The sequence below is a fragment of the Oncorhynchus tshawytscha genome, linkage group LG24 (genome assembly GCF_018296145.1).
Source record: "Oncorhynchus tshawytscha isolate Ot180627B linkage group LG24, Otsh_v2.0, whole genome shotgun sequence".
Lineage (NCBI taxonomy): Eukaryota > Metazoa > Chordata > Actinopteri > Salmoniformes > Salmonidae > Oncorhynchus > Oncorhynchus tshawytscha.
The window spans coordinates 11,412,796-11,431,802 of record NC_056452.1 but is presented as its reverse complement, the minus strand read 5'-3'; the positions used below and the strand labels follow the sequence as shown (position 1 = coordinate 11,431,802).

The 19,007-nt window shown below is 41.4% G+C and overlaps 1 protein-coding gene across 2 annotated transcripts; it reads left to right on the top strand.

Moving 5' to 3' along the window:
- Positions 1-874: 874 nt before the first annotated feature.
- On the top strand, positions 875-12,984 carry lrrc4bb (leucine rich repeat containing 4Bb). 2 transcript variants are annotated; one of them, XM_024406798.2, is made up of 3 exons: positions 875-1,433; positions 8,767-9,369; positions 9,500-12,984. In XM_024406798.2, exons 2-3 carry the CDS (start codon positions 9,127-9,129, stop codon positions 11,513-11,515), a joined length of 2,259 nt encoding a protein of 752 aa, XP_024262566.1. In that variant the 5' UTR covers positions 875-1,433; positions 8,767-9,126; the 3' UTR covers positions 11,516-12,984. The 2 variants fall into 2 exon arrangements, with proteins under 2 accessions (XP_024262566.1, XP_024262567.1); XM_024406799.2 differs by lacking the exon at positions 875-1,433 and adding an exon at positions 6,607-7,023.
- The last annotated feature ends 6,023 nt before the right edge of the window (positions 12,985-19,007 follow it).

The following is a 19,007-nucleotide window of genomic DNA, read 5'->3' as shown; positions in this document are numbered from 1 at the left end:
CGCAGCAATGTTCCAACATCTAGTGGAAAGCCTTCCCAGAAGAGTGGAGGGTGTTTAAGTAGCAAAGAGGGCACCAACTCCATATTAACGTCCATTATTTTGTAATCAGATGTTCGTTCGTCGAGCATGTGTCCACATACTTCTGGTCATGTATTGTAGTTTAATTAAATTAAAACTTACGTAGTGTTTTTCTTTGTTGCCATGTAGCTTGGTAAACTACATTTTTCAGAGTAGCTTCCCCAGCACTGCTAATAAGCTGTATGCCATGACGCCACAACCTTAGATAAACTACAAAAATACAAAACCCTAATTGAAAAGCCATTTGCCTCAATGTTAATTTTTTTTCTTCTTCTAGGAAACCTTTATACTGTGTTAAACCAATGTCGATTGGTCAGGTCAGATCTGATATTTGTAGGCCATCATTGTCAATAAGAATGTGTTCTTAACTGACTTGCCTAGTCAAATAAAGGTAAAAAAATACAAATTTAAATAAGGCAACATTTGTGCAACAATAGTACAACTGAAAATGCCCAGGGGTAGTGAAATAGCTACTTTGCCCAAAGGCCCAGTGGCAATATGCTCACTCACTCTGAGATGCAATTGGGAACCAGCAATATCTTGATCTCAAAGCCACTAAGCAGACTGCAGCGAAACCTCATGCAACTTTTCCTGAAATGTACCGAATCAATCAATTAATCGAGCAATAGAGTCCTGAGTCATATCAAACACTTAACACTCTGTGACCACTGTCCATAGCCCACCATAGATCTATCTAGGTTCTCTCAAACCCACTGGACCTGATATCCCACTCACCCTACAAACATAGGTTATAGTAGGACCTGCACAACGACTGCAAAGACCATGAGGATAGTGTAGTGCATTAGCGCCATACGTCTTGGAATACATGGCGAGTTTCTTGATCATGGCTCTCCATCATAAATGGTTGGTCTTCTGTGGTCCATGTTGAGAGCTTACGCTGCCTTCGTGGCATTCAGCTGCAGACCTACGGAATGTGCGTATACTGCCGCTTATGCTGAAGCGCAAAAATACTCTGCCCAACGGGCGCCGTCGCGTTTGCTGCCTGCGCGCGTCTCCAAGGATAAGAAGACGCTTGGATGCATCCAATCCGGATTTAGTTTTTATTTGAACTAAATACCGCTTTATATATTGTAACGTTAACGTTTCTTCGCCCTTTTTTATGGTGTGTGTGGATTCTGCTTATATTGAACGTGCTATCGGTGTATGAAGTCCCTGTTGCGTTTCTGCTGCGGAAGACAAGAACAAGAGCCGAACTCACAGCCGTGGAATCGAGCGAATCAATTTAGAGAAGAGAAAATGAGAAATAGATAGAGAGGTCGGGGGACTGGCGACAGGAGAGGGATCGAAAGGAGAAGAAAACGTCGACCTCACGCCGCAGCAATAGAAACAGAAAGGTATGAGTCTATTGTACATAGCCTAATACTGGTAGAAACGTCTGAAAAGACAGTCGTAGTCAACCTATTTCTTAATTTGGTTTGTTTCTGCGGATATCAGGTGGCGACATTACTGTTTTATTAGCTAAAATAGCTAAGTATAAATGGATACATGGCATAACTAGTAGGTTCCAATTAACGTTAGACATTTTGAAAATCAAAGCTGATGTGTTGAAATGATCTTGTGTTGAAATGTATTCTTAAGATCATTTCAACCCTAAAAGCTGTTGAAATCATATTGTCACCATATGTAAGCCTATTTTGTAGTAATATACCTTCATAACGTTAAATATCATTATTCTTGTTGCAATTGTGTAGTTGTCATTATTCCACATTCAAAGAGACAGTCGATGCAAGCCATTTTGTAATGCAGCATGTGCCGAATTAGGCCTATTCTAAGAATTTCAATTGCGTTCCATAGAAGGTGCGCCGTAGCGCGAGGCCAGCTGCATTAATGAAATTATATGTTCATTTATAGTCACTAGGGTTTATTGTGCTTTGACCATACATCGAGAATAGATGACACCTATTTGTTATATAAATTCATTGGAAATGATCTAATTCGACTTTTCATTCCAATGTTTAGACTCTCCATTTTATGCTGTAAAATGTCAGACCAATTAAGGAGAGAAAAAATCTCTCCTGCAATTGAAGTGTTTGAAGCACCATTTTGACCTACCTAATTTCCCCAATAGGCTAACACTCTGATTGCCACTATTTTGAATATAGCCTCCTCCTAACAGGAAGCCCACGTCCAACAACTCCGAATCAATTTGGTGTTGTCATAGTTACAGTAGGCCTAGACGTTAGCGCTGTTGCAGCTTTGTGTTAGTCTCAGACCAGCGGTAAATATCAGGCCTAATTTAGCGTGGTATTGGGTACTAGGGGGTAACTTGCCCCCCCCAAAGAACAATGTCTAATTGCTGACACAAAAAAGCAACGTTTGGGAAATAAATGGTATTTGGGTGAATGCCATGCTTAGGCGAATAAACTATAATGGGTAATAAATGGCTACAGTAAAACAAATTTCATTAAATTATGTTATTAGAAAACGGCCGTTTTTGTAAAGTACCGGTGGCCAGTTGCCCCGGTAGAAGATTATGGAATAGGGCTTGACAAAAGTGTGTTAAAATCCATTTAATCAGTTGTATTTAGAAATTCTTTAGTACGTAATACTTAAAAGCTACGTCTACTTGTCTAAATTTAATTATTTAAATAAAATATGGGGTGAAGGGTGTTGCACATGCCACCATTAATAGCCGCACTATGAGGAGATTTGATGTGAAGTCCCTCTTTTTAACTCACCTGCACATACATTTTGTTGTTCCTTTTCCATACAATCCATGACATACAATTGAACTAAATATTATTTGAATAATGCAAGATTTGAAATCCCAGCAGTCTTTTAAAATTACATTCAAGATCAAAAGGTTTTCAATCTTTGTTTTTAATTCATAAATTTTAATTGGGATGGAATATAACTAATAACATTAAATAACATTGGAATATAACATTTAATAACAAAAACAATAACTTACCTAATTAACTCAGTTTCACATTGATATGGCAACTCTCTTATGCTCTATTATTGCACAATTCTAATTTGTACAAAGGTCACAAATAAAGATATCCCCAGTAAAATTGAAGCACAACTCATGAGCCCACCTCCTGCACTACTCACACCTAATCCAGTCCCCACCTGTGACTGAAAACAAGGGGTTGCTGTGCAAAATAGTTAAATGGCTATAAAGTAACATTAACTGCAAAGCAATCAGTCACTAGTGGAAACATTTACAACTGCAATTAAGTTACGTTATCTTTTTATGTATTTTACCTTTGATGATTTGGTAGTAAGGTTGCTAGCTAGCACTCCTAGCAGCTAATGCTAACTAGCTGGGGGGGAGGGGAGCTTCCCCCAACACACTCATCCAACATATTACTACTTTACAAAAAAAGGATCAACATGTTTCTCTCTAAACACGTGGATAATTCATCTTAAGGCTTTCCTCCTTGTATAATTAAAAAACAAATATAAATCTAACTTCATTGGATTATATCTACAACTCTTTCAAATTTACAAAAAATGTGATACATTTATCAGAAAATTGTTTTGTTGAAATATCTCCAAAAGTTGTCATGACACAGAGGATTTTGTTGTTGTTGTTGAGCAAGAGCAGTGGCAGCCAGGGAAAGAGTTGGGTACCCTACAGGATCTCTCTTTATACTTAGGTAGTCTTTAGCCCGAGGATATTGAAAGCCACAACAAAGCCACAATTGGTAACACTTTACTTTGACTTTACTAGACTGCTGTGCTTTAGAACTTGTTATAAGCATATAAGCTATGAGCTTTTATAATGTCTTATAATAAGGCTTATAATAGACTTATGTTAGGCCTATGTCTCTATTATGTATCACCATTTCAACTTACTCAAAATGGCTGTTATTTATTCAGGATCATTTTGACACTATTATAATAGTCTACATTATACACTCGACAATACATTATAACTGCATCCTAATGGACATTATAGTTGCAGGCTATTGAAGTAAATTGAAACCGCTGGCTAGTTAAGTAAAGTGTTACCCCACTATTCACCTCAACAGATCCAAAGAATAAACCATTGGTGGACAGTGATTACACACTAATCATGTGTTGGTGTAACATTTGGCCAGCAGGTTGCAGATCATTTGTTTCTTCACGACTGAGCGCTTTCTTCTCCCAGAACTGATTGTGTATAGTCGATCAATATCTACATGGGTGCAACTGCAACCAGCTCTTGACATGAGACAAATTCATTGCATCGGTGTAAAGACTATAGTGTATGGGGGGAAAAGAGTAAGAAGAGCCTATAGGAATAAAACCGGAGCCATGTTATATGAACATAATGTAATGTTCTGTATTTGCGACAGGAAATAAAATAAAAAGGCTACAGACGACTCAACCTTGTCTTCCACTGGAAGTGGAATGTGTGGTATGGGGTAACTTAAGAGTTCGCAGTGTGTTTTTTCCCCAGTGCTTTTTAGTGTAGCCCAAGATAGGCAAAAGCCACCTCCCTAACAGAAGTTCACTGCAGTTGAAGGGAGTAAAGGGCAAGGGGGTTCAGTAAAATAAGTCAATCAAATAATGAGGCACACATTCGTGTACGTTCGCTGGTCTTATTGTGCTAGACACATTGAATTGAGAGAAAATGCTATGAGTTGACATGTCTAAGTAGACTATAGGTAGCCAACGTTCACCTACAATAAGAGAATGTGCACTATAGAATTGCATTGTTGCAGATGCCTGCCTCCACAGTGCACAGCCTGTATGAGAGAGTCGTCTGAAAACAAAAGATACCGTACATCCATGGACAACAATGTGTTCTGTTTTGATGGCTTTGGAATGACTCTTAGTAAAGAGCAATCATTTCCCCATGCAGCCATGAGCTCATAAACTCGCTTTACAGTGGTGTGTCCCTCTGTTGTCTTGTAAGACCCAACATACACTTCTTATGTAATAAAAATGGACCTTTGCTGATCATGATCGCCACAATAAAAGAGAACATTTTCACAATGATGGACAAGTCCAACACTGGTTGATTCAACGTTGTTTCCACGTAATTTCAATGAAATTACATTGAACCCGACGTGGAATAGACGTTGAACTGACTTCAGTGGGCATAATCTCAGAGATATCATCCTGGAGTGTAGGCCCCACATTTTTTTTCAGTTGAAATGTAACCTTTATTTAACTAGGCAAATCAGTTAAGAACAAATTCTTATTTACAATGACGGCCACATAGATCGTGAAGGGACACCCGGGGCACATATTGAATATATTCCCCTCCCCCAATGCAACTGTCCATTGCAAAGACCGGTAAACTATCTAATGCACAGTGACACAACAATCATTTGTCTCAACACTGAAATTATAGTGGAGAATCATGGATTTGGTGTGTGGTGTGTGCAAGTGTTTGTGTGCGTGTTTGCGTGCGCGCGTGTGTGTGTGTGTGTGTGCACGTGTGAGGGCGGGTAAAGAACATTTCCACAGACCTATATTTAGGATATTCTCCATCATAAGCTTCTTAAAGGTCCAATGCAGCCATTTTTATTTCAATATTAAATCATTTCTGGGTAACAATTAAGTACCTTTAAAAAAAAGCTTCTTAGCAAAGAGACATTTCTCAAGCTAAAATGTTGCCAGGACTGTCTGGGAGTGGTTTGAGTGGGGTGGGGAAAAGCGAAACTTTCCTGTTATTTGCAGAGATGTTTGGCACTGTCTTTCTTATCATTCTATTAATTAATATACTGCATGGTGATGTCACCATGGAAGGCAAAAACTTTTCAAACAGCTCTTACACTCAACATGCATTATCACCATTTTCACAATTTTATAGTATTATTCCAACCTCATAGTGTGGAAATATATATAAAACATAGGAAATCAAGTTTTTGACTACACTGGGCTCTTTAATGGCTGCTTTTAGCAATATTTTAACACCCATTGATGTGGATCTAATCTGCAGCCTATGCGCACATTAGGATTCATGAAGAGTATGTTTCCCTATGCTATGATCGTGAGAGGCAGGGGTTGGCTTTAGTGTGCACTGTTCAATGTGTGCAACGTGTACGTTTGAGGGATCATCTCTGGATCAGGTACTTTGACATTGTGGTATGGGAAGTTTGTGTATTTTTCCTTTATTTATGTTTAAGTTCGGTATAAAGATATCATGGACTCACTTAGGCTACTCGATCATTTCAATAGGTAGGCCTAGTTCTACTACTAGAGCTGTAAAACCACAAGCCAGATATTTCAGATTATTTTAGAACATTTGTAAAGCATAACTTTTTAATGACCCCTTTGTCAGAGAAAGAAACATGCTATGTCTACTGAGCAAATATGGGCTGTTGACATGCAGGCACCCGACAGTGTAACATAACCTACAGAACCATAAAAAGCTTTTGACTTACACTCAGTGGCCAGTTTCTTAGGTACACAAATCTAGTACCGGGGCAGACCCCCCTTTGCCTCCAGTAAAGCCGGAATTCTTTGGGGCATGGAAATGTTGCTCAATTGGTATAAAGGGACCTACCGTGTGCCAGGAAAACATTCCCCACACCATTACAACACCGCCACCAGCCTGTACTCTGTACTTTCTACTCTGCTATCAGCATAACTCAACAGAAACTGGATTTCGTTGGACCAGGTGATGTTGTTCAACTCCTCAATTGTCCAGGGTTGGTGATCGCGTGCCCACTGGAGCTGCTTCTTCTTGTTTTTAGCTGGTAGGAGTGGAACCCGGTGTGGCCGTCTGCTGAAAAAGCCCATCCGTGACAACGATCGACGAGTTGTGCGTTCTGAGATGCTGTTCTGCACACCACTGTTGTGCCGCAATGTTATTTTCCTGTTTGTGGCCCGCCTGTTAGCTTGCACGATTCTTGCCATTCTCCTTCAACCTCTCTCAACAACGAGCTGTTTCCCCCACAGGACGAACGCTGACTGAATGTTTTCACCGTTCACCATTTACCAGAGACGTATGATATAAATGGATATACAAGAGTTTGAGCACAGGTAACTTTAGTTTGAACAACAGGGCCTTGAACCACATGTAGTATTGTATTGAGGTTCTGATAAGGGTCTCCATATTTGTCGGTCTTAAAGGGACAGTACAGGGTAGTTTGTGGGAGGGAGGATGAATGGAAAGGTAAGAGAAAGGGGGATAGGTAGTCAGTTGTCCAACTGAATGTATTCAACTGAAATGTGTCTTCCGCATTTAACCCGACACCTCTGAATCAGAGATGAGAGTGGGATCCCATGTTTGTATACATGCTAAGATAACTATGTTAGCTATTTTACTTCCCAATTCGTAGAAGCAGAAATTGGCAGAAACTGGCAGAAACTACCATGTAAAAATGATATGGTGAACTGGTACCCAGCAATAACCTGTAAATGACTTGTTTGTGTCTTCATAAGACAATTATTTTCAAATGTGGTATGTGTACATCATGAGTAGCCTGATGGTAATCACACTAGAGGTGCAAGGGCTGAGCTGCTTAATGTAAAACACGTTCACTGTGAAATGGGCTACTGAAATGATACAGTCATAAGGCTAGGGGGTACACGTTTAACCCGGGTTCTTTCACCCCAATCAAACCCCGAAGGGCTATTGGAGGATGCAGACCAGTCAGGAGGGATGCCGATAACTGAGTTAACAGATGTAAGATCTTCATTGTTGTTGCTGAGAAATGCAAACATGGAATGTATTCAAGGTTTATAAAGGCTTCTAAAGTTTGCCATTTCAAACGTAAGAATTTCAGACGAGATTTGCTGATACCAAACATGTATCAACCCCCTACAAAGAAAAATCGATCAATTATAATCCACACAATAATTCAAATTTCCTGTTGCTGCAGGATTATTTTCCTCCTGTAGCAAACTGGCTCAAATTAAGATCCAGCATCTGTACACTTGGTTGTGGAAGTACCCCTCAACATCACAAAACATACCCTCCAGTTCCTTGTGATCAATAGAACTGATTGTGACTGGATTAATATCCGTTTTACAGATCATTAGGGCTAGGTCACCATACATTTGATGTCGGGAAACCTTTTGCTGTTTCCCCCATGTAGCAGTAGTTGTGTAACAGTGATTCTAAAAACAAGTTATACCTCATTAAATAGAATAGCAAACTGACAGTTCAACGCTTGCTTGTTATAGTCTTTTAGAGTGGTGTTGGCATGTGTTCATGTTTTTTTTTTTTTTTTTTTTTACACAAATACCTTTTCTCCAGTCCAAATACACTACAGTGTGTATGATTATGCTCATAAATAACAAAGGTGTTTTTTTTTTTCTCTCATCATCGAGTAATCAATCATACACTAAAATTTATTTCATACTTTGCTCTAGGCCTGTGGTTTCTTTGAGTTGTGACACACCTGAGCTCTTGAGTTTTTTAAAATAACTTGACTTTCACTTGTGGGGGGTTAACTGCCTTGCTCAAGAGCAGAATGATATATTTTCCCCCTTGTCGGAGCTGGGATTCAAACTAGCAACCTATCGGTTACTGGCCCAACGCTCAAACATGTTATATATTAACCATCAATCTTGCAATTGCGTTAAAAGTCCAACATGATTCTATGTTTCAGTGCCCACAGATTTCACAATGCTTCTACAATTACAGAACTCATGCTTTGTGAGGTTGTCTGATCCCTCTCTCTCTCTCTCTCTCTCTCGCTCTCTCTCGCTCACTCTCTCTCTCGCTCTCTCTCGCTCTCTCTCGCTCTCTCTCGCTCTCTCTCTTCCTCCCCTATACAGTGAGGATCATCTACCATCCACAGAGATACGCCAATCAAGAGCAGATTCACCAAACATCTACTTTGTTGTTCTAATAATTGTCATGGGATCTACAAATACATAATTCCCTAAAAAGCTGTGCTGAAAATTAGACTGCATTTTATATTTACACTGACATTAACATAGTCAAGTGAGGAAATATAAATGATAAATCAAGAGAACATTTAACATCTTACAGTTCTTTGCAGTTATTAGAAAGACTTGAAAGAGAAGAATAGAATGGATTGGTAACATGAACAACAAGAGAACTACTTAATTGTCTTGTATCAGAGGGGACTTATCAACATATTAGGACTAGGGGTGGGTCATGACCCATTTGCCATGCGTGTTGTCATGGTGACCAGCCCCTCCACCCCTTCCCCCCTCCTCTGGTTGGTCCAGATTTTACTGTGGCTCCACCACCATGGACCTCAGGTAACAGAGGCCGCTCCCCCATGTCCAAACCCCTGTAGCTGCTCCAATCAGGCAAGCCGAGTCATCTGTACAAGGAAGAGTTTGGTAGAAGTCCCGGACAGTATTTCTGTGAACACAAGATACCTTAACCTACAAGAGAACACGATTGAGGTAAATATGCCTTTCTCTCATTATGTTTACCTACAATCCATACATGTACGCATATAAAAAGAGTATGCTTTACGGCCGAGCGGTTTCATATGGCTACAATGTACCAACATGTATTTATTTCTCTTAACAGGTGATAAAGTCTGACACATTCAAGCACCTGCGGCATTTGGAAATCCTGCAGCTTTCCAAGAACCACATCAGACAAATCGAGGTGGGCGCGTTCAATGGCTTACCCAACCTCAACACCCTGGAGCTCTTCGACAACCGCCTTACGTTGGTACCGTCGCAGGCCTTTGAGTACCTCAGCAAGCTGCGGGAGCTCTGGCTACGGAACAACCCCATCGAGACACTGCCGGCGTACGCTTTCCACCGCGTTCCCTCCCTGCGCCGTCTCGACCTGGGCGAACTACGGAAGTTGGACTACATCTCTGAGGCTGCCTTCGAGGGCCTGTTCAACTTGCGTTTCCTGAACCTGGGCATGTGCGGTCTGAAGGAAATACCCAACCTCACACCCTTGGTCCGACTGGAGGAGCTAGAGCTGTCTGGCAACCAGCTGGGGAATGTCCGGCCCGGCTCGTTCCAAGGCCTGGTGTCGCTGCGCAAACTGTGGCTCATGCACTCCAAGGTGACGGTCATTGAGCGCAATGCCTTCGACGACCTGAAGAACCTGGAGGAACTCAACCTGTCCCACAACACCTTGCACTCGCTGCCCCACGATCTCTTCACCCCGCTGCACCAGTTGGAGCGGGTGCACCTCAACCACAACCCCTGGGTGTGCAACTGCGATGTCCTGTGGCTTAGCTGGTGGCTGAAGGAGACGGTGCCCAGTAACACCACATGCTGTGCCCGCTGCCACGCGCCCCCAGGCCTGAAGGGCCGGTACATTGGTGAGCTGGACCAGAGCCACTTCACATGCTACGCTCCTGTCATTGTAGAGCCACCCACTGACCTCAATGTCACAGAGGGCATGGCTGCTGAGCTGAAGTGTCGCACTGGCACCTCCATGACGTCTGTCAACTGGCTCACCCCAAATGGCACCCTCATGACGCATGGGTCGTACCGCGTCAGGATCTCAGTCCTTCACGATGGAACCCTGAATTTCACCAATGTGACTGTGCAGGACACGGGCCAATACACCTGCATGGTGACCAACTCCGCCGGCAACACTACGGCAACCGCAGTGCTCAACGTGTCTACCTCAGACTCCAGCAACCCTTTCAGCTACTTCACCACCGTCACTGTGGAAACCGTGGAAACTAACAATGGGGAGGATTCTGCTGCAAGGCAGTACATCAACGAAACCTACGTTCCGCCAGATTACCTGGGTCCCACTGTTTCAGGAGGGGTACTTGGTAAAGGCAGGGCTGGATTCACCATATCTCCATCTCGCTCATCTCTCTCCTCTCTGTCCCCGCGAGCCACCAGAGCCACTGAAAAGGCAGTCACAGTGTCGATAATGGAGGTCACGAACATCCCTGGCCTGGACGACGTGATGAAGACCACCAAGATCATCATTGGCTGCTTCGTGGCCATCACCTTCATGGCGGCCGTGATGCTGGTGGTCTTCTACAAGCTGAGGAAGCAGCACCAGCTGCACAAGCACCATGGCCCCACCCGCGCCATCGAGATCATCAACGTGGAGGATGAGATGGGTGCCGGGGCCGGGAGCGGCATCTCAGGGGGATCGACCATGCAATCCGGGTGCGGAGGAGACGGAACCTTGAGGATGCATCACCCGGAAATAGTCAACCTTCCCAACATCGGGCGATCAGAGCATCTTAACCATTACTACAAGGCCAATCATTTCAACAACAACGTGATGGGTCTGAGCATTGGGACAGGGGCAGGCATCAGTACTCTAAGCAACAAGAACAACCCGTCCCCACTGAACCAGCAAGGCCAGGATATCCCCATCTCCTGTACACAGGTTCCAATCTCCTCAGCCACTTTCCAGACCATGTCCGGAAATGGCGCCAACACCAACCCTCTTTCCGTTTCCCCACCTCTGCCGATGTCCCTCCCCATGTCCCCCATGGGATTACACGGATCGATCAAGGGTTTCATGGGCCAGAACCAGAATCCACAAATGGAGCCTCTTTTGTTCAAGGGAAACTCAAAGGAAAACGTTCAAGAGACTCAAATCTGAAAAAAAAGAGTGAGGAGAGAGAGAGTGCAAGGGAAAGACAGAGAGGGGATTGATGGCCTCTTTACGTGCCGAACGATTAAACACTACAGTGCATTGACATTACACCAGGAGAGGGGATAGACTGACACTGCAATACACAAACACATAGACTGGTCAGCGACAGTGTACTGAGCCAAGGATTACCACAATGGGATACTTGTGTTTGTAGTAACGATCACGGCAATGGAGTTCAAAAACGAACATCGCTACAATGTAAATCTGTGCCAAAGCAAATGCTTCTTGCCGTTTCTACGAGTTGTATTCACATAGAAGACAACGCCTTTCCAAGTACTGTAGCTCAATCCCCCACGTTGTGGTTGGCCAGTAAGTCGAGACTTAAGTCACGCACAGCACTGACCACATTGACGTTTGGAGACATGGCAGGGGGAAAAAAATGCTAGAGACATTGCTCTTTCACAGAAAATACTTGTGCAAGACACTCTCTCGTATGAACTCAATAGTCTCCCCTTGAGGCTGTAGGTAGGCAGAAATGGAAGGACAAAAGGTACATACAGTACAGTACAGTACAAACTACTGTGAAAGTCACACAGATACATAAATATATTTTCATTTGAATATGTTACATTACAGACTCTAACGCAGAGATATTTTGGAGGATGTACGAGCTGTAGTCGTTTGTTTTGTGAGTGATCAGGGGCGGTGATTGTGAAGGTTGATTATAACGATACATATGTTTTGAGTTTGGCTACTCCTCGAATACATAAGGGCTCAATTGCAACACTCATTGTGAATCTATGAATTTGGCTGCCATGAGTACTGAAGAATGGCTGGAGAGTTCCCCCAGTTTTCTGTTTGGCGAGTTTTTTTTTCTCTCCCTGTGTTTCACTCGCTCAACCGTGACGATAACTGGACACTTCTGTTCTTGTTTGTTTTTGAGAATATATTCCATATGTTCCAGCAGGCTTCTTGATTATTCAAATGAGAGCTCCAGATGCCAGCATATACGTGTACCATCAGCAAATTTAGGTGAAATAACAAAACACATCAACAGTGAGCTAATACCTTGCAAAGACTTGTATGGGAAATGTTGACAAAGTGTAACTCGATCAGTAGCAAGAGATGTGCTATAAGTGGTGAATTTGATATGAACTCCTTTCTCATGGTGACCATTTTGATGCCACATAACGCTGTCATAAGGGTGATTAAATGCCTGTCTTTGCAATGGCATTCAGTGGGTGGATTCGACCACATTCTTTGGTTTAGTGGAACAGAAATGTACGATAATAGTATTTGGTTGTATGACAATTGTACGAACCAACTTTTTACGGTGTACCTTTCATGTGTTCATACCATTTTAAAGCTTTGCGCATTTGAACTATGTCTTCAATGATTTTTGTTTAGTTTGATATAATGTGTACAGTTGTCTAGCCATGTATCATTCACATGAAATAAATAAATCATATATCGAGGTCTGGGCGGTCAATGGAAACCAACTGAAAACATGCAGTAGTTCTAAAAAGTGAGTAGTAGGCTATATATTTCAATCTAGGTTGAACCTATATGGTATACGATACACCCATTAGTCATCTTGGTAATCGTATTATGATGTCTGTTCTTTTAATATCTCAAGACCGGCTTTTTAGTTCTTATGAGGGAGTTACATTGGCATTAAAAGGCTGCTTTAAAATGTCACAGGATCCAGTTTGTCTCCTTAACCCCAAGAAAGTGATGTGAGTCAACACGGGAAACGGATATAAAAATGGTTGTTGCAAACTGAACACGCCAACTCCATTCACGTGAAAGACGACTTGAGATTTGACGTGTGGTGGTAACGCTACCCGCATAAGTCTTTGTGTAATATGGAGGTGATCTTGCACCAACATGCTGCTCTGTGTCATTTGCAAACCACTCAACAATCGCTATTGCTGCACCCCTCTCTCCTCGCGGTGCTGCATACATTTTCAGTGCTTGAGTGGGTGGGGAAGGCTGGTTCTTCTGATCTCGTTGTTATGCTCTCGTAACGAGTGCATCGGGTTTTTTTTCTCTCCAGGAAATAATGATTCTGATAATGATCAAAAACAACCACGATAATAGTAACATTAATAATAATATGATCAATTCTGATAGAATTTGTGATGATTATCTCTCATACATTTACACCTGGATTTAAGTTAGTTTGATCAGCATTAAGATATGAAAGGAACATGCCGAACATACCAATAACGGGGCAGAATGACTTGGTCGGTGCAATTTTGTCAGCTCTCAATGTCACTCAGTTTATGTGCTGCCTGTAGTCTTTCTGAGATGAGACAGGCAAAACGACCGACCAACCAAGGAACTATTAGGGAGTTGTAAAAAGCAAGGTTTTCCCTGATGTTTTACACACATTTTCAGTAATTATGGCACTCCTCCTCAAAAGGAGTGAAGTAGGATGCTGATATAGTATTTTAGTAATGTGGCCCGGCAGAGAGTTCAACTGTTTCCCCACTGAGACGTTACTAGAATATAAATGAAGACTAAAAACTCCAGCATATGGCTGCACTGTTGATGACAGTTGATGTGCTACATTTTGGTAACTGTGCTGTCAGATTTCAAAGAGCATATTAAGTACCTCCTGAATATGGTAGTAGAACAAGAAAGTCCTTTCTTGGAATTATAATATTTGGCCATGTTTGATGATCAATATCAATATTGTAGCATCACTGTTGTTACGGTTGTACCATTGGAGAAACAAATCTATTATTTAAGCCATATTACTATTAACGTTATTATGTTATTATTGTTATTATTATTAGAATTATCATAATTATCCGCCACCCTGTTATACCCTGAAGATAGTGGTGTAGTGTTTTTGATGGCGGAATTACAAAACAGGAAGTAGTATACAGTTACTACTAAGTCATGCCCCGGGTAACAACATCAGAAGAGAACACATGAACTTTGACAACTATGTCTTCTTCACTCTACTTCACAGAAGAAGAAGATGATGGCCTCTTGCAACAGATGGAATACTGAGTGTGTCGTTTGTCTCACCTCTTGTTACAGCTGGATGCTACAGGCCAGATGCCATTTCGTTTGGTGTTTGGAGCAAAAATTGGATAACTTACACAAGAATGTGGATTACTATTACTTCAGCCACAAAATTGTGAGAAAATAATGGAATACTGTATTCTAAACCACAAACTGACCTTTTGGTACAAGATTCCATTTGATAAACAGAACAAGAAACTGAACTAGGTTGTTGTTTGGAAAGCTTTTTAATGATGTGAAATACATGAAATGAAGCTATAGAAAACATATAGATTTCCTTAAATGCAAAATAATAAAAGTGTCATTTTTGTGTTCAGTTGTTGACATTTTTTTCCACGTGTTGGCTGTATCTAAAGTGCAATATTATTAATATGGTCATTATCAATGTACTGCCATCTGTAAAAATCATAAACCCAGGGATACAAAATGGTGGAGTAGAAGGTTTGAAACACTGTACTATTTTTCTATAACTTTGGCCAAATCAACACATATGGTACTTACACTTCTATGATTGTCATACAATGACTGAGAGGTATTGTACGTTGCAGTCAGTTTGGCTTAACTTTCTGCTAGCTGTAAAATCATATTTCATATACAGAACTACTCAACACACATAGTTCCAATTCAGTTGTTGTTGTTGTTGTTTTCCCATCTTGAGCACCGTGTACTACAGAAGTTTTAACATTTAAGCCGGGGTTACATGATGATACATTAAGTTATGGCGTGGCTTTGATCAAACAAAAATGAAATGAATTCTGAAAAATATAAATTACTCTGTGTGTTTTGTCATTTTTCTTTTTCATTTTTGAGAAGAAAAGGGAGTTAGCATTTCATTGACATCTAGCACGGTGCCCATATTAGGTCAGAGACACATCCATGGAAGTTGTGTCAGAGTTAGCAGGGGTTTATATCAGTCACTTGGAGTTGATATCATTGTCGCTTGGAGTAAGTGTCCTAATATGGACACCGTAGACAGGTGTGAGTCACTGCTGTGGACTTGTCTGAGTCTTACACTGCAGTACGGCTTAATGACATTGGGCTATGAAAGTACACTCTTAATCAATGCATGAGTGGAAGTCATTGCACGTTTGTTTAACCACACATGAGTAGGTGCTCTTTGTTGTTGTGATGTTGCTAGTTTTCTAGCATGTTGAGGTGTACAGTAAGTACCAAGGTAATAATACTTGAGGTGACCAGACATACTGTCTTCATAATATTTACATAGGAGTGACAAAAAGGCTTACCATCTGTCAGGGTGCACAATACACAGTAAAGATATTTATCTTTAAAGTATTTGACAAAAAATGACGTTAGATGGATTTTACATTTGGTTCATCTAGATGAGGTATTTCCAAACTGGGTTGCCAGGGATACACGCAATGCCGTCGGGGGTATGCCAAATAAAAATGTTATTCACATTTTTTTTTAAATTATAATCATTTCTTCACATTTTCAAACAGTATATTTATATTTTCCAAAGGGGCTATACATTTGGGTGAGGTTTTGTTTCTCGCCTGAGTATCCTCGTTTCACTAGCAAAAATAAAATTAAACCATCTAGTGTTCAGCGAAATAACAACACAATGTCAAACACAAGTAGCCTAGTCAAATAATGAACATCCAATCACATTAACCATTACTCTCTTGCAGGAAACCTTGTGCAGACATCTAGAAACAAAACATGACAATTTGAAAAATGATCCACAGGAGTGTTATGGTGAGCCACCGAGTGTCTAGGACAGGCAAGCCCCATACTATTGTGGAGGACTTAATTTATCCTGCTGCCGCGGATATGGCTGGGACAATGCTGGGGGAAAAGGCCAGAAAAAACTATACAGACAATGCCTTCATCAAACAACACTGTTTCACGACGCATCTGTGACATGGCAGGAGATGTTTTGAAACAATTACTGCTTCGCATACAAGCCAGTGAATTATATGCATTACAGCTGAACGAGTCAACAGCCGTGGCGGGCCTGGCACAGCTCCTGGTATATGTCTGTTACGTTTATGGGAGTGTCAATTAAGGAAGAGATCCTCTTCTGCAAACCACTGGAAACCAGGACAACATGAGAGGATATTTATAAAGTACTGGACAGCTTTGTGACATCAAATGGACTTTGGTGGTCAAGATGTGTTGGTATCTGTACTGATTGGGTAAAGCCACGACAGGGAGACATAGTGGAGTGGTAACGCACGTGCAAGCAGTTGCTCCCGACGCCACTTGGGTACACTACAGCATCCACCGAGAGGCTCTTGCTGCCATGGGAATGCCTGACAGCTTGAAAGATGTTTTGGGCACTACAGTGAAAATGGTTAACTTTGTTAAAGCAAGGCCCCTGAACCCTCGTTTATTTTCTGCATTATGCAATGATATGGGTAGAGACCAAGTAACGCTTTTACAACATACAGAAGCACACTGGCTATCAAGAGGCAAAGTATTGACACGTTTTTTTTAATTGAGGGACGAGTTTAAAGTTTTCTTTACTAACCATCATTTTCACTTGTCTGACCTCTTGCATGATGACGAGTTTTTCACATGACTGGCCTACCTGGGTGATGTTTTTTCTCGCCTGAATGATCTGAATCTAGGATTACAGGGACTCTCCGCAACTATATTCAATGTACGGGACAAAATTGAGGCTATGATTAAGAAGTTGGAGCTCTTCTCTGTCTGCATTAACAAGGATAACACACAGGTCTTTCCATCATTGTATGATTTTTTTGTGTGCAAATGAACTCAAGCTTACGGACAATGTCAAATGTGATATAGCAAAGCACCTGAGTGAGCTGGGTGCGCAATTACGCAGGTACTTTCCCGAAACGGACAACACAAACACCTGGATTTAATTATCCCTTTCATGCCCTGCCTCCAGTCCTCTTACGGATATCTGAACAAGAGAGCCTCATCTAAATTGCATCAAGCAGTTCTGTGAAAATTGAATTTAATCAGAAGCCACTGCCAGATTTCTGGATTGGGCTGCGCTCAGAGTTTCTTACCTTGTGCTGTTAAGACACTGATGCCCTTTGCAACCGCGTACCTATGTGAGAGTGGATTCTCAGCCCTCACTAGCATGAAAATTAAATACAGGCACAGACTGTGTGTGGAAAGGATTTAAGACTGAGAGTCTCTCTAATACAACCCAACATTGCAGAGTTATGTCCATCCTTTCTAACACACCCTTCTCATTAACCTGTGGTGAGTTATTCACCATTTTTGATGAACAAATAAGGTGTTATTTGTAAGATGTCTAAATAAAGAGCAAAATTATTGATTTTTATTATTCTATTATTTGTGCCCTGGTCCTATAAGAGCTCTTTTATCACTTCCCATGAGCCAGGTTGTAACAAAAACTCACACTCATTCTTATGTTTAATAAATGTATCGTATAGTGTGTGTGTGTGGCAGGCTTACAATGATGGCAAAAAAACAATTGAGTGTGTGTTGACCCTGGTGCTAGAGGGGGTACGCAGCCGGAGGTTGAATGTTTGAAGGGGTACGGGACTAAAAAAAAGTTTGGGAACCACTGATAGATTAACTTCTTGATTTGACACACTGTTAGAACACAGGGCATGTTTTATTTTGTGGTCAGGATAGAGTAACTGTCTGTGTTTTGCACCCAGTTGGTTACAGAGTAATGGTTGAGAACAGTTACCTAGATCTGGTTCGTCATACAAAGGTAAACGTAACTTCCCATAACTGTGCAAACTGGAATCATAGTGTGTTCCACTTATTTGTCCCGGTTTCATACGGTTTATGGCATATTGATTACAACCAATAATAAAGAAATGTGGATTGACAAATACGAAACTGATGATCCATTTTGCGTTTCGAATTTGCAACATTTGTCTGATTTGTGACGCTTATGTGACATGTTGAACGAAGACTACTGTACATTTATGGGACACTATTCAATTCTCTGGGGCATGTTCTTTGGGGCATGTTTATATGTGGTTGTCCTCCTGCAGCCCCTGGAGATCCCCTATTGGTCCCTGGAGACTGTCTGTACATCTGTTTAAAAAAACTTCCTGTTGGAACAAGCATCACACTGCAGTACAGACATTGATTGGACAATAAAGAGATGGGTTGTTAGCAATTGGTGAATTGTAACAGAAAAACGGAGTTACATTTGTAGCTGCCAGTAAGGATGGCGTTTATTAATAAATTGAAGGAGATAACCTCGAGCTGTGATGAGGCTTGAAAGCAGTTGCACTCAAAACACCTTGAGGTGAAATTTCGAGTAGGTAAATCGTAACCTGTGTTGCCAAACACACAGAATGAGCTGAAAGGAAATAAATGTGGGTTAACGAAAGAAGAAAAAAACCATCTAGATAACATCTATCACTCGCGCCTTTAAGTAGGCTTTTATGTCGACAGAACAGGCAGATTTAGGGAACGCATCAATCGTAAATATTCTTAAGAGGCCTGGAAGAGAGAAGCGGAATGCATCGTACGCTGTGGC

Bases quoted from the DNA above. Each gene is read 5' to 3' on its own strand.
- lrrc4bb (XM_024406798.2), top strand. From the start codon at position 9,127: ATGCGTGTTGTCATGGTGACCAGCCCCTCCACCCCTTCCCCCCTCCTC. The intron at 9,370-9,499 runs GTAAATATGCCT...TTCTCTTAACAG, and splicing joins TACAAGAGAACACGATTGAG to GTGATAAAGTCTGACACATT.